This window comes from Bos mutus, chromosome 14, assembly GCF_027580195.1.
Source record: "Bos mutus isolate GX-2022 chromosome 14, NWIPB_WYAK_1.1, whole genome shotgun sequence".
Classification (NCBI taxonomy): domain Eukaryota; kingdom Metazoa; phylum Chordata; class Mammalia; order Artiodactyla; family Bovidae; genus Bos; species Bos mutus.
Window position 1 is genome coordinate 68,857,718 of NC_091630.1, and position 16,145 is coordinate 68,873,862.

General features: G+C 50.7%; 1 protein-coding gene across 1 annotated transcript; it reads right to left on the bottom strand.

The window, feature by feature from the left end:
• Nucleotides 1–4,312: 4,312 nt before the first annotated feature.
• CCDC166 (coiled-coil domain containing 166) lies at nucleotides 4,313–12,118 on the bottom strand. Its single transcript, XM_070382489.1, has 2 exons — nucleotides 5,996–12,118; nucleotides 4,313–5,902 (listed from the first exon to the last, which is right to left on the bottom strand). The coding sequence occupies exons 1-2, from the start codon at nucleotides 6,434–6,436 to the stop codon at nucleotides 4,994–4,996; spliced, it is 1,350 nt and encodes a 449-aa protein (XP_070238590.1). The 5' UTR covers nucleotides 6,437–12,118; the 3' UTR covers nucleotides 4,313–4,993.
• Between the last annotated feature and the right edge of the window lie 4,027 nt (nucleotides 12,119–16,145).

Here is a 16,145-nt window from a genome sequence, read left to right on the forward strand (position 1 = left end):
GGTTATTCGATGTCGTTTGCTTTTCCATGTAAATTTTATTACCATCCTGTTGATTTCTGCAAAACAAAACCAAAAAAAAAAAACCCTGCTATGGTTTTACTTGGAGTGGTGTTGAATTTCTAGATCAGTTTAGGGAGAATTGATAATACCCATAAGCAGGGGACATCGCTCCATTTGTTTCCATCTTAAAGTTTGTAGTTTTGGGAGTAGATGATTTGTTAAATATATTCCTACGTCGAATGTGTGTTTTTTTTTTTCCCAAACCAACTAACTGAATTGTGACACACTCTTATCTGGAGATGATGTCAGATACCACAGGTTACGGGTTCAGTCCCAGAAGGCTGCCTCTCTCCCCACACTTGAGATGCCAAACTTAAGTCCAGGTTGCCACTTGTGCTTCTGACTGGCTCTGGATCTGGAGGTTACCACAGCAAAGGCTGTGGGTTTGATTAGTTTGCTAGAATGGTTCACAGAACTCAGAGAAACATTTAACTCACTGGATCATGGCTTATGATCAAAGGATAAGGATCAGAATAGCCCTATGGAAGACACATAGGGAAAGTATGGGGAAACAGCCCAGAGCTTCCATGGTCTCTCTAAACACTCTATTCTCCTGAATCACCATGTGTTCATCAGCCTGGAATTTCTTGAACCCTTCCAGCGCTGGAGTCCCTCACTCCAGGGACTGGAGAAAAAACCAACCTTGTGTTCTTGGGATAAACTCCACTTGGACACGATACAGAGTTCTTTTAGTAAATGGCTGTACTGGGCTTCCTAATGTTTTGTTAAGGACTTCTGTGTCTGCTTATGAAAAAGTATTTTTGTATGTTTCTTGTGATGTCTTTATCAGGTCAAGGCTTTGCTGGCTTCATAACACAAGCTGGAAAGGGTTTGCTTTCCCTTGATCTACAGGCTTCTAAGACTGGTGTATTCTTCCTTGAGGGTTTGGTAGAGTTCATTAGTGAATCAGCTCAGTCTGGTATTTTTTCTGTGACAAGGTTTCTTCTTTTGTCGGTTCATAAAATTATGTTTATAAGGGAATTTGTCCGTTTCATCTGAGTTGCTGAACTTTTTGGCACAGAGTTGGTCAGAGCAGAAGTAACACTACTCTTCACATCTGTAGAATCTGTAGTGTGACCTCATTCTTTCATCCCATGTGTGGGGAACTAGGCATCTTCCTCCTGCTGGCCTTTTTCTCAAGGTGTCTTGGAACTGTGCTTTCCTGCATCATCAGGAATAGCTCGATGAATGTCTGAAGCAGGTCTCCCTGCTTCACCTGGGAAAGACACAAGGACTCATTGTGGCCAGAGACTTTGGGGTCCTGAGGAGGGTGATTCTGAACAGATCTGGGAGCAAAAGTTGGATCTGAGCAGACCAGGTCTGCATGGTTTTGGGGGAGCTTGTGGCTTATTCTCAAGACTTGGTGAAGGATAATGAAGCCCTGATGGAAGAATCTGATTTGGGGGGAAATACCCAAGAATATCCATGTGTGCAGTGCTGCGGGGGTGTGGGCTGTCTGTCCTGGTCCCATCTCCTGGGGAGGCATCAGGGTGGGGTCTGATCCCCAATCATCCAGTCAGGTATCTGGCTAAGCTGTTGGCTTTCAGCCATAAATGGATGGTCTTGGCCACCATTTGGTGGTAGCCTGTGGCTTGCTCTCTGGAATGTCTGAGTCTTTTGTATGGCAGAGGGGACATAGGACACCCAGTGGTTTCCTTAATGATGCTGGCACCCACCCCACTCCTAAATTCCCTTCCATTGTGGAGCAGGCATGAGTCACTGGGGAGGAAGAACTAAAATCCTGTTATCAGCAGGTTCTAAGTCACGAGGGTGTGATGGATATCTAAAGCATTCCAAGGGTTGGGAGGACAGTCAAGATATCTCCATGAATTATGAGTTTAAATGTGCATTAACACTTCTCAGGTGACCACTAAATGAGAAGAGTGTGACTGTCACACAAGCAGAGAAACAAATGAAATCAGAGTGAGGAGGGTTCAGCTGAAACACAAAGGGAGAAATACAGAAAGTATACAATTAACTGATAAAAAAGAATACTTCTATTAACACTGCAAGTAAACCAATGTAAAACCAATATTTTTACATTGGTTTACTGAACTTAAAAGACTGAGACCGTCAGACTGTATTTTAAAATACAAGAATGAGAGGGATGCGGGTTCAGTCCCTGGTTGGGAAGTTGAGGTCCCACATGCTGAGGGGCAGCTGAGCCTGTGCACACAACTAAGGCCGGATGCAGTCAGAAACAGATAAGTAAGTAAATATCAAAAATAATAAGATACAAGAACCACACATACTGATTCTAGGGACACATCTAAAATATAAAACTGACGCTGGTAGAAAGGGGGTGCAAGACAACTCCCCCCAAAAGCTGGAGCCCACATATTACTGTCAGGCTGTGGGCAGCAGTGAGCACTGCAGACTGATGACAGAGCCAACGCACAGAGAACAGCCTGTAGTTCTACACGCGTATGCAACTCATAATTGCCTCAACACATAAAATAACAAAGCAGAACTACAAAGAAGTAGACAAGTGCCTACTCAGAGCCGTCTCTCAGGGAGCTGCTTCACGGAAACCAGCGGGCTAGAGGTCCTGAGGACCCGGGGTGTCCAGGCGGGAGGGTAGTGAAGTGTCAGTGCTGGGAAGAGAACTGTGGACTACGCTGCTGTCCGTTAGCTTCCTGGTTACCAAAACACTCTATTGATTTAACACCACAAATTAAAGCAAAGGCTTGAGCAAGGTCCACAAGTCCCATTTAATGCAAATGTGTCTTAAGTCTCTGCTGTTGTTTAGTCACAAAGTTGTGCCTGACTCTTTGCTACCCTATGGACTGTAACCCGCCAGGCTCCTCTGTCCATGGGATTTCCTGGGCAAGAATACTGGAGTGGGTTGCATTTCCTTCTTCAGGGGATCTTCCAACCCAGGAATTGAACCTGTGTCTCCTTCATCTCTTGCATTGGCAAGCAGGTTCTTTACCACTGAGCCACCAGAGAAGCCCTGAGTCTCTGTTACTTGTTAACAATTTCCCCTCTATACTTTAAAAAAATTCTTTGCTATTCATTTTTGGCAAAAAAGGAGAGTCATTTTTGGCAAAAAAAAAAAAAAAAAGTTGTCCTATAGAGGATTTGAATGACTGCATCCCTACTTTGCCTTTTAACACATTCCTCTGGCCCCTGTATTTTGTATCCTGGTAGTTACAACTAGAATCTGGATTATATGAATGTTGTTTCTAACGCTGTATAGGTTGCTTGGTGTGGATGCTACTGTTTCATACCAGAATGCACTTCATATCTCACTCTTAGTAAAGTCAGGGTCACTCATGGATTCAGGGATCAGCTAGACTCACTTATCCTCATCAAATTCCACCCATAGACTTTAGCAACCATCCTGATTGAGTATTTTTTCTACACCTATATTAAGTGGAGTGCTGTATGTAATTTTCCTTCACCAACAATTTGTTTATCCTGACAGGTCATATGGGAAAGGCAGACTGGATGTGTGATTCTTTGTTTACCAAATTTTATTATTTATTCACTTGGCCCCTCCACACAGCTTGTGGGATCCTAGTCCCCAGTCCAGGGATTGAACCCAGGTTTCCTGCAGTGATAGCAGAGTCCTAACCACTGGACCATCAGGGAATTCGCAATTTAGCAATTTTTAGAATGCTAGATTATTGCATTTTAAGTTCATGTATTTTATGTATTTGATGTGTTTCGATTCAGTACCTCCTTTTTGATGCTGAAATTGTTGCGTTTTTGGCCAATCAGAACCCTTCACTTTGCTACTCCGACCTTCTGACAGGTCTCTCTCTGGGAGCAACTTTGTTGCCATGGACTCAATTTGTTTTACTTCCTTTCCCAAATCTATAAAGAGCCCCTTTAAAATTGAAATCAGTTCTGAGAACTTGACTGTCCTGGATTTCAAACAAACTTTTCCCAGAGAATTTGTGTTTGCTGCTGCCAGGCACCTCTGAGGATTTTCAACCTGGAACCAGAATATTTAACTAAATTTCCAACGGCGACGTCGGGGTGCGGGGGTGGAGCCCAGATTGAAAGCTGCGGTCTGAACTCCTTTCTCCAAAGGGCCCAGGTCCGCTGGTAACGGTGACACATCCACCTGTGGAGACCCGGGAGACCCTCGGGGTCTCCACGCCCAGGAGCCCTCTGGCCGCTCTCGCTGTGGCCACCTCGCCGGTCCGTTCTTCCAACCCCGTGAAACCTTGCTCTGCGCTTGGCATGAAAGGGGTGCGTGGGGCCTGGTCTCCCCCCTACACTTACCTCCCTGATACAGCCTTGAGGAACGCAAACCACACGTGATGGACACTGTACTAACTGGCCTCCACGCACTGGGTCTGACAGCGAAATAAAAATTAAAAATTATCCCCGGAATTCCCCAGTGATTAGGACTGGGCGCTGCCGGGGCCCAGGTTCAATATTCAATCCCTGGTCAGAAAACTGAGATTCCAAAAGCCACCCAGCAGGACAAGAAACAAAAAACTCAGTAGGTTAAACATAAAAACTCCTGTGACTCCCTTTGGCGCCGGAACAAAGCCCAGCCCTTTCGATGGCTCCTGAGGGCCTGGACCCTCCACCAGCGCCTCCCCGTCCTGCCAGACTCCCTCCATGCTCTCATACTACCTGTCCACGCCCCCGATGTCCATGTCTGCCACCAGACTATCAGCCCTGTGGGCAAGACGGTGGCGTGGTCGTCTCCCTCTGCCCCTGCCAATGCAATCAGCTGTGGAGTCCCGGCAGACACACAAGGCAGAGAAGGACCAGCCTTGCAGGTTGGAAACTGGAAGCCATAATGAGTGGCCGCTGCACTGGCCGGAAACGCTGGACAGCGAAGCAGGCGGTGCCAGAGCAGAGAGTGGTGGAGGGAGTCACGCCTTTATTCATAATCCATTCCCAAACCCGCCTCCTGGACAGCCCCTTTCCCCGCCACCTTCTGGCCTCCCTAGCCTTCCTTGAGGTAGGTTCAGGCTCTCCCGGAGGCGGCTTCATCTGCAGCATCACGGTCGCCGTCTCCTTCGACTGGGAGAGGATAAGAGCTCGACCTGGGGACGAGCTTCCCAGAGAGGATGGTGTTCTGTGAGGCGGCACGCAGTGAGGACCGCGAAGAGAACTGAGAGTCCGTTGTCAAGGACGCGACCCCGGAGCCCGGGCCGGATGGGGTCAGGGATGGGACTCGGGAGCCTGGGCGCGACACGGACAAGGACTGGACCCTGGAGCCCACGTGGGATGGGACTCGTAAACTGGCCTTCGAAGGGACCAGAGACAGGACCCTGGTGCCAACATGCGACGGGACCAGTGACGGGACCCTGGGAACTGAGACCTTTGAGGGCAGGGACGGGGTCCAAGAATCCGCGCGGCATAAGACCTGAGACGGGTTGTGGGAGGCTGGGACTGATGGGACCCGGAAGGTCGCGTTCGACGGGGTCTTGGAGGGAAAAGACTCGGGATCAGAAGCGGCCGGCGTTGGTTCCCAAAGCGGCGGGCCCTCGGGGCCTCGGCGCAGCCAGCCGTGCACGCGCGCCAGGTCCCGCGTGTTCTCATGCTCGCGCCGCAGCTGCTCGCGCTGCTCCAGCAACTGGCGCCGCGTGTCCTGCAGCACCTGGGCCCGGCGGAGCAGCCGCAGCAGCTCCTGCCACAGGCGACCATTGTCCACTCTGATGGCCTGGGTGTGCGCCAAGAGCGCGCGCGCCGCCTCCCGCTCTGCGCGCCGCGCCAGCGACTGCACGCGCTGGCGCGCCTCGCGCTCAAACGCTGCCTTGTCCTCCAGGAAGCGCCGCTTCACGCGGTGGAGCAGCTCCGTGTGCTCCACACGCACATGCAGCAGCTCGCGCTCCAGCGCCCGGATCCGGGCCAGCTGCTCCAGTTGCAGCTCCTGCGGCCAGTGCGCGGGTCAGCGCCTGTCCGTGGCGCGCACCCACCTCGCCCGGCACCCGCCCAGCCCGCCCGCAGGCGCGCGCGCACTTGCCTTGTAGGGCTGCAGCTCCTGCACCTGCTGTGCCATCTGCGCCGCGCGCGCCTCCATCTCCAGCAGCTGCGCGCGCACCTCGTCCTCACGCCCGCGGTAGATTGACGCCAGCTCTGCGCGCTGCGAGTGGATCTGCGACAGGCTCACGCGGTTCTGCTCTTCCAGCCTAACGATGGCGTTGGCGCAGCGCTGCGCGCGCGTGCTCGCGTAGCTCGCGTAGAGCCGGTTCTCCTCGCGCAGGCGTCGCGCCTCGCTGTCCAGGAAGTCGTTCTCCTGCAGCACTTGGTCGACACGCTGCTTACAAGCTTCCAGTTCCTCAGAGAGCAACTTGTGCTTGCGCTGCAGGTACTGAGCGCGCTCCGACAGCGGTGGCTCGGTGCCCTCTCCCGCCGCGCCCCCCCGGCGCTCGGCGCCCGGCCCACGCTTCTTCTTGGGCGCCATGGGTCGGGGCCCCCAGCCCGCTCCTCTAACTCAGCCCTGCCCCACCCCAAGCCCGAATGTTCTGGCGAGGTTGGACGCGTATCAGCGTCACGAAGCTGCGGGAGGCAGAATCAGGAGTTTGGGGTCAATCAGGGGTCAGGGTATTGTTGCCAACCTTTACTAGTGGGCTCCTTCCGGACCTTGGCTGACAGTCGGGGTTCGTCCACCTTTAGTAGTGTTGTCCCTCAGCCGGAATGGTCTCCATGGAAACAGAACTTAGTCGCCCTCCCCAACTCCAGTTCTGTTGCTTGCGCAGCGCCCCCTCCCCCGCCACCTCCCCGCTTTCTCCATTCCCCCCAACTCCCTCACTCGAAGTTGGTGCGTGATGGCCCGTGTGCCTGCCCTGCAGAGATCGGAGTCCAGACGGGCAGGACTTCGGCTTTCCCCGGAGGACCACACTGGGCTTGCTTCTGAATCTAGCAGACCCAGCAGCAGCCGGAGTAGACTCCACTCTCCACGTCCAGACGACCCTTTTGCAGCCCCTGTGCCAGTGGCCGCCATATGAGGAGAGGTTTCGCCAATTTCTTGGCCTCCCCCACCACACCCTGCCGCACACGAAATCTCCGTATATCTTGTCAGTACAGAACGCTTCTTCATAACTTTTCATCACTCCGAGACCCAGTTTTCCTCGAAGCACTTCGTGATTCCTTCCTCCTCTCTGGAGCCCTCTAGGAGTTAGGACTGCTGGGAAGGCCAACCCCATACGGATGCCATCCCCTGGTCAGGAGAGCTTTTCTCTGGGATTTCCTCTCCTCAGCAGGCCCATGAGGCATCTGTTCAGCTCAACCCACTGACCTGCGCTTGGTCTTCTCAGCCGGCCAGAGTGGCTGGACAGGCCTCCCATCCTGTCTGATGCTTTTGACAAGTAACTTAAATCTCTACCCATTCTGCCCTGCCTTCACATCGTTGGGTTTCTGTCTCGGTATGTCCACATAGGCTGCCATAGGGACAGGTTCAAGAACTGATGACTCATAATATTGTGAGGAGCACAGTTTAGGAAACCACATGTGTAGGAAGGCTTGCCTCCAACAAGCCTTAGGAGATTGACTTCAGAGCCCAGCACTTTGCTCCAATGGCTGGACTTGCTCTAGTTAGTTACACGTGCACCAAAGGTGGGCAGAGCTTCTTAAAATTAGGAACACACTTGAAGCATTGTCCTCCTTATAAAAATGTATTTTATAAGTTAAAGTGACAAACTTTTAACAATGCAGAATTTCCATTATCTTCATGTTAAAAAAATTTAAAGAAATACTGACTCATAAACTCCTAAAACAGCATCTGAGTGTTGGCCTTGAATGATCTGGGCTTCTTACAGAAAAGTGAGGAAAGCCTAAGTAGAACAGGGCAAGAATCAGCCATGACCCTGCAGTGGGGGCTTCACCAGGCCCATTTGGTACCCCTTCTCCTCCAAGCCTGGCATTCCTAACCAGGGTCTCTCTGCCTCCAGAGGCAGCCAACAACGCTCTCCACCGCATCACCCTGGGGCCTGCCTGGGGCCACTGTCACCATTTGACTGATGGCAAAACAGATTCCTGATCATATGGACCAAACCTTGTCTAACTCAATGAAACTGTGAGCCATGCTGTGTACGGCCACCCAAGACAGACAGGTCATGGTGGAGAGTTCTGACAAAACATGGTCCACTGGAGAAGGGAATGGCAAACGACTTCAGTATTCTTGTCTTGAGAACCTCATGAACAGTAATGAAAAGGCAAAATGATAAAACACTGAAAGATGAACTCCCTAGGTTGGTAGGTATGCTACTGGAGAAGAGTGGAGAAATAACTCCAGAAAGAAGAGATGGAGCCAAAAAGAAAACAATGCCCAGTTGTGGATGGAAGTAAAGTCCAATGCTGTAAAGAGCAATATTACATAGGAACCTGGAATGTTAGGTCCATGAATCAAGGTAAATTGGAAGTGGTCAAACAGGAGATGGCAAGAGTGAAGATTGACATTTTAGGAATCAGTGAACTAAAATGGACTGGAATGGGTGAATTTAGCTCAGATGACCATTATATCTACTACTGTGGACAGGAATCCCTTAGAAGAAATGAAGTAGCCCTCATAGTCAACAAAGGAGTCCAAAATGCAGTACTTGGGTGCAATCTCAAAAATGACAGAATGGTCTTTGTTCGTGTGCAAACCATTCAGTATCACAGCAATCCAAGTCTATGCCCCAACCAGTAATGCTGAAGAAGCTGAAGTTGAACGGTTCTATGAAGACCTACAAGCCCTTCTAGAACTAACACCCAAAAAAGATGTCCTTTTCATCATAGGGGACTGGAATGCAAAAGTAGGAACTAAAGAGATACCTGGAGTAACAGGCAAGTTTTGCCTTGGAGTTCAGAATGAAGCAGGACAAAGGCTAACAGTTTTGCCAAGAGAACACACTGGTCATAGCAAACACCCTCTTCCAACAACAGAAGAGACAACTCTACAGATGGATATAACCAGATGGTCAATACTGAAATCAGATTGCTTGTATTCTTTGCAGCCAAAGAAGGAGAAGCTCTGTACAGTCAGCAAAAACAAGAACGGGAGCTGACTGTGGCTCAGATCATGAACTCCTTATTGCTAAATTCAGACTTAAATTGAACAAAGTTGGGAAAACCACTAGACCATTCAGGTATGACCTAAATCAAATCCCTTACAATTATACAGTGGAAGTGACAAATAGATTCAAGGGATTAGATCTGATAGTGTCTGAAGAACTATGGATGGAGGTTCGTGACATTGTATAGGAGGCAGTGATCAAGACCATCCCCAAGAAAAAGAAATGCATAAAGGCAAAATGGTTGTCTGAGGAAGACTTATAAATAGCTGAGAAAAGAAGAGAAGTGAAAGGCAAAGGAGAAAAGGAAAGATATATCCATCTGAATGCAGACTTCCAAAGAATAGCATGGAGAGATAAGAAAGCCTTCCTCAGTGATCAATGCAAAGAAATAGAGGAAAACAATAGAATGGGAAAGACTAGAGATTTCTTCAAGAAAATTAGAGATATCAAGGGAACATTTCATGCAAAGATGGAAACAACAAAGGACAGAAACGGTATGGACCTAACAGAAGCAGAAGATATTAAGAAGAGGTGGCAAGAATACACAGAAGAACTGTACAAAAAAAGAGCTTCATGACCCAGATAATCACGATGATGTGATCACTGACCTAGAGCCAGACATCCTGGAATTCAAAGTCAAGTGGGCCTTAGGAAGCATCGCCCTGAACAAAGCTAGTGGAAGTGATGGAATGCCAGTTGAGCTATTTCAAATATGCAGAGATGATGCTGTGAAAGTGCTGCACTCAATATGCCAGCAAATTTGGAAAACTCAGCAGTGGCCACAGGACTGGAAAAGGTCAGTTTTCATTCCAATCCCAAAGAAAGGCACTGCCAAAGAATTTTCAAACTACCACACACTTGCAGTCATCTCACATGCTAGCAAAGTAATGCTCAGAATTCTCCAAGCCAGGCTTCAGCAGTACATGAAAAGAGACCTTCCACATGTTCAAGCTGGAATTTGAAAAGGCAGAGGAAACAGAGATCAAATTGCCAACGTCTGTTGGATCATTGAAAAAGCAAAAGGGTTCCAGAAAAACATCTACTTCTGCTTTATTGACTAAGCCAAAGCCCTTGACTGTGTGGATCACAACAAACTGTGGAAAATTCTTCAAGAGATGGGAATACCAGACCACCTTACCTGCCTCCTGAGAAATCTGTATGCAGGTCAAGAAGCAGCAGTTAGAACTGGACATGGTACAACAGACTGGTTCCAAATAGGGGAAGGAGTATGTCAGGGCTGTATATTGTCACCCGGCTTATTTAACTTCTATGCAGAGTGCATCATGCAAAATTCCGGGCTGCATGAAGCACAAGCTGGAATCAAGATTGCTGGGAGAAATATCAATAACCTCAGATATGCAGATAACACCACCCTTATGGCAGAAAGCGAGGAAGAACTAAAGAACCTCTTGGTGAAGGTGAAAGAGGAGAGTGAAAAAGCTGGCTTAAAACTCAACATTCAGAAAACTAAGATCATGGCATCCAGCCCCATCACTTCATGGCAAATAAATGGGGAAACAAATTAAAACAGTGACAGGCTTTATCTTTGGGGCTCCAAAATCACTGCAGATGATGACTGCAGCCATGAAATTAAAAGACGCTTACTACTTGGAAGAAAAGCTATGACCAATCTAGACAGCATATTAAAAAGCAGAGACACCACTTGGCCGACAAAGGCCTGTATAGTCAAGGGTATGGTTTTTCAGTCATGTATGGATGTGAGTGTTGAATAAATAAAGAAAAAAAAGTTGAATAAATAAAGAAAGCTGAATGCAAAGAATTGATGCATTTAAACTGTGGTGTTGGAGAAGACTCTCGAGAGTCCCTTGGACTGCAAGGAGATCCAATCAGTCCATCCTAAAGGAGATCAGTCCTGAATATTCATTGGAAGGACTGATGCTGAAGCTGAAAGTCCAGTACCCTGGCCATCTGATGCGAAGAATTGACTCATTGGAAAAGACCCTGATGCTGGGAAAGATTGAAGGCAGGAGGAGAAGGGGATAACAGAGGATGGATGGTTGGATGGCATCACCAACTCGATGGACATGAGTTTGAGTAAGCTCCGGGAGTTGGTAATGGACAAGGAAGCCTGGCGTGCTGCAGTCCATGGGGTCACCAAAAGTCGGACACGACTGAGCAAGTGAACTGAACTGAACTGAACCGAACCAGACTGCGAGGTGAGGACCTGCTCTGAAGACCGGGCTGGGCGGGTCCTCCGCGGTCTCAGATCCCTTGCCCTCCCAGGCCACGCCGCACCGTCCCCCCTCCCGGGCTCCTGCCCCGCACACATCTGCGCGGGAGTGTCTAGGCAGACCTTGGCCTTTTAATTTCTGTTTCGAAGTGAGGCACCCGATGAGCAGAGGTTTTTAAAGTCGTCCGGGCCTCGCAGGTTTCTCGGCGATTTGTCCTCGCGTTACAGCTCATAAACGCCTCTTTACCGAAGAGGGGTGGCGAGCGTTTCCTCTTGCTGGTTCTCTGGGTTCCTGGAGACTTCTTCTCCCAGGCGCTGCAATTCCCGATGACGCAATCCCGAGGGCCTCGAAGGCGGAGCCCCAGGGGAAGTCCCCCCACCCGCCCCCATGGCCCGACTCCAGCCCCTGACCGGGTCCTGCGGCGATCACGGGCAAAGCCCGCCCAATTCGGGATCGGCTCCCTCCCTGCTCCGCCCCACCCGCCCGGTCCGCCCCCTCCCAGCCGGAAGCGTCCACCTCGGCGCTCGCAGCTGAGCCGGCCGCCCGGCCGACTCTGACCCGCGGCAATTAGGGTCAGAATTGTCTCCTTGGCTTCCTCGGGCTCGCTCCGCGCCGAAGGCCACGGGGCCTGTGGGTGTTCACGGGAGCGGCCCCTCTCCCGGGGAAGAGGGGCATGCCGGGCCTGGAGGCGGGCTGAGACGCCCCCACTGCAGACCTCAGGGGCTTTCTCTAATTGTGCTGAGAAAGGGGTGACTAGTGTCCAGGTTCCCCCGCCGCCCACTGGAAACGGAACTCACCTCCAAGGGCCCAGATTCAAAGCCAAGTGTTACTCCTGATCCATCTCCCCACCCTTGGGGTCTTCCACCCTCCCTTCGTGATGGCATGGGGTCTCTGTCCTTCCAGGGGCCAAGACCCAGGCTGGGGAGTGTCTGGAGGGGTCATTCACCTCTTAACCGGGACCCTGAGCTGGAAAGACACTGGAAGGAAGGGGCACTGGCAGTCTGCTCAACTTCTCCCAAGGCCACCCCCCTACCTCCTTCCCGGTGGGCTCGAGCCTGCCCTGGACCCTGAGCCGCAGCACAGTGTCCCATCCGGCTCTTTTCGCTGAGCCCCTGCCCCTACCTGGCCAGGCCACCAGAGGGCACACCTTCCCGCCCTGGCTTGCTGTTCCTTCTGCCTTGGAGCCCTCCCTCCTGGCTCTGGAGACTTGGGGTGAGCGCCCCTTCTCTGGAGTACCAACGGGCTTGGGCTGTGTGTCTGACCCGCGGGTAAGCACTTCCTGCTCCCATGTCACAGATGGAAAAACAGGCACAGAGTGAGGACTCCTGAAAGCACTGGGTCTGTGACTTGGGCCTTAGTGGGCTCTTCCCACTGTGTGCACTGCCTCTCTGGCAGAGGTCAGACAAAGGGGGCCTGGCAGGAGGGATGCCCCAGCCCCACCCTGGTACCTTGTCCCTTGATCAGAAGCACAGCACTGATGGCGATCACCATGGTGAAGGGGAGGATGGGCAGGACCATGAGAGAGGTCCAGGAGAGCCTGTCTATCCAGTGCATCCTCTGGCTGAGGTCAAGCCCTGGAGACCCCGGACCTGGCTGTTCTCTCATCCTGGGCAGGCCCCCAAGTCTGTCATCTTCCCTAGATCCCCGTTTGGGGCTGCCTGCCGCCCTGCCCTGTCCCACCCTCAACCTGAGCTGGCCCTGGACTGGCCACCTTCCTCAAACGGCCTTCCCCAACAGCCAAGTACCTTGGAACCGGTGCCAGACCCACACCAGGCTCATGGTCAGCCTCAGCTGGAAAGACAAGATCCAGGCCACGATGTGAGTCAGCTCCCACAGCCGTGGCCGCCCGTGAAGGAAGTGCCCTCCCCAGACATACAGGCCGTGAGGGACACACAGCTGTGAGGGACAATGCTGCACGTCACCCAATTCCCAGGAGCCACACGGGCGGGAGCCGGCAGGAGCCCTGGCTGCGCACATGTGCATACGGAGCATGCGAGGGTGGGTCAGGGCCCTGTGGCAATGCTGCTGTGGTGACCCAGGGCCCTGGCCTGCTCAGGGTCAGTGGGTCACAGCTTTGGGAAGAGGCCTCGTTGGAGCCCAGGGCCTGTGGCTTGGTCCTTGGTCCCCCGAGTGGCCAGGCCAGGGGGCTCGGGGTATGATCCAGGTTGGTCTGTGCGCCCCGCCAGGGGTGCTCACCTACCTCTGTTTGTGAGGAAGGGAATGACAAACAGAAGGATGCCCAGAGTCCAGAGCCCGCGCAGGCTCCGATGGCAATGCCAGCACCCACCTCCACAGGCTGGTTCAGAGACACCCCTGAGAGACAGTCAGGAGGGGCGTCCCCTGTTTGAGTCTGGACACATGATCTAGAGACAAGTCCATCTACAACCCAAAGGCGCCCTCCTAGGAGAGGCCCAGGCAGCTGCCTGGGGTGACCTGGGGTACGTGGGTCCATAGCCCTCGCTGGGAGCGGGAGAGGAGAGCCCAGTTTGGAGCCCCAGGTGCTGGGGAGCACAGCAGGTCCTCTTGCTGCAGGCTCAGAGCTGCTCTGGGGACAGGATGGGCAGTGGGCTCCACCGTAATGTAGGTGGGGACGCAGCTGATATCTGCTCAGACTTGGACACTGAGGGGCAGGAAGGGTGGGGCCCCGAACCTGGACTGTGACTCACAGGGAAGGGTGGGGCCCACGTGGACTGTGACACTGTGCCGCCGGGAAGGGCTCCCGTGAGTCTGGTCTCCAGAGTGTTAGGGAGGCTGGTGACCATGAAGCAGGAACTTCAGGCCAAATCATCTCAACCTGGGGGTTTGACCTGCCATGTGCTCACTCCCCCCAAGTGTGGGTTTCCTGGATGAGGCCCTCCAAACTGCACGTGATTTCCCCATGGGTCAGTTAAAAGTTCAATGCACGGTCCACTTTTTCTTGAATGCATAATAAATACCCTAAATCAATAATGCACTCAGAACAAACCTGAAGCTACAATTGCATGCAATAAAACTGTCAACTGACACTTGATGAGAAAATAAAAACTTATTGACAAAATTTATATCTGCAAGGATATTTAAACAAGGGGAAAATGGACTGGGTGGAAATAACTGCCCCAAGAGAAAACACGTAATAGCAGATTTAAAAAGAGCAAGTGGATGAGTCAAATGACCACTGAAAAACTGATTTAATAATTAAGTGAATGTAATGAAGTTCATGCTGCAGAATTCTTTTTTGCTGAAATTCACTGATTTGGGGCTGCTTCTGCTTAATGGCCGTGTTCTTGCTGGGAGAATGGCAGGGCTGAGACTGCCTTTGGTGCGGGTTCCGAGGAGGAGGCAGGGAGAAGAGGGGCTGGGCTGCCGGCCATGGGCCAGCGGTGCCCACTGCCCTCCGCAGCTGTGTGGGGCTGCTCCACGCCCCACCCCTGGTCCTGCCTTGTTGGTGAGTTCACTAGGCTCCTGCATCCACTTGCTGCTCCTGCATCCACTTGCTGCTCCTGCTGCCCACCGCTGGGGAGCGCCTGGCTGTGCCTCCTGCCCGGCTCACGGCCCCGCTCCCCACCTCAGACCCTCCGCAGTGAATCCAGCTCTCATCCCTTTCAGCCTATCCAAGTGGTTGTCAGTCCTTCTTTTCCTTCTCTTCTCTGTCCTTGTAGGCATAGAGCTTTTCGCTTTGTTTATTACTGGTTATATCTGGGGAATATTCCCACTCATTCAGTGAATTTTTAATTTCATCTAAGTTATCAAGTATCTTGGTGGGAGGTTGTTGACAATAAACCCTTATTTTCTGGTCAATGCTTGAAGGGTTTGGTAGGAGTATAGTCTTTCATTCCTGATACTAGTAATTCCTCTTTTAGTTCTTGAATTGCATCTTTATTTTCTATGGTCTGTATCAGTTTTCTTGATTATAAGATGTCAATAATATGAAACCATTTTAAATATAATAGAACATTTAATTGCATACATTTCCCATCAGTGCCCCAGTCATTTAATGATTTATGTCATCCATTTCCTTTGGCAGGGGGCTTTTCCACTAAAGGCCCCTGTGGTTTCCTGAGACCGTGTTTCTCACCAGATTCAGTCCATTTCCAGCCTGAAGAGTTACCATGTCTGTGTGGCAGCCCTGTACTTCCTCTTCTAATTTTTTAGCACTGAGTTCTGCTTTAACCATAGCCAGCTTCTCATTCAAAAACTATTGTATATGCTTTCTGTGTGTTATTCAATCAGTAGTGTCTGACTCTGTGACCCAAGAGACTGTAGCCTGCCAGGCTCTTCTCCTCTGCCCATGGGATTCTCCAGGCAAGGATACTGGAGTGGGTTGCCATTTTCTTCTCCAGGGGATCTTCCTGACCCAGGAATCGAACCTGAGTCTCCTGCACTGCAGGCAGATTCTTTACCATTTGAGCCTCCAGGGAAACCCATGCTTTCTATATGCTGGACTTTTAGGGATTGGTTCAAGAACTCTAGATTGGCTTTTTTCCCCTTTGAGTACATTAATGACGTCATTCCTTTTTCTTCTGGCTTGAATTTTTTTTCTGATAAAAACTCTGAAGTCATGCTTATTTTTTTGTTCCTCTGCACGTAAATTTCTTTGGTTATTTTAAAAATTGTTTCTTTATCACTGCTTTTCAGCAATTTAGTTATGACTTCTTTGTGTTTTTCCTAGTTGGGTTTCATTTAATTTCCTGAATCTGTGAATATATCATTTTTTCTTTAAATTTGCAAAAATTTCAGCCATTACTTTCTCAAACATACGTATTGCACGCCCCTTTTGGTTGACACTATCCCACAAGTCATTACTCTTTTTTTTCCCCTCTGTGGTTTCAGTTTGGGTAGCTGTGTCTTTGAATTCACTGATCATTTTTTTTTCTACTTATTCATATTTTCTATATATCCAGGAGCATGAATAGCTTTTTAAAAGTGCATCCATACTCAGTCATGT

Bases quoted from the DNA above. Each gene is read 5' to 3' on its own strand.
- CCDC166 (XM_070382489.1), bottom strand. From the start codon at position 6,436: ATGGCGCCCAAGAAGAAGCGTGGGCCGGGCGCCGAGCGCCGGGGGGGC. The intron at 5,903-5,995 runs GCAAGTGCGCGC...CACTGGCCGCAG, and splicing joins AGGAGCTGCAGCCCTACAAG to GAGCTGCAACTGGAGCAGCT.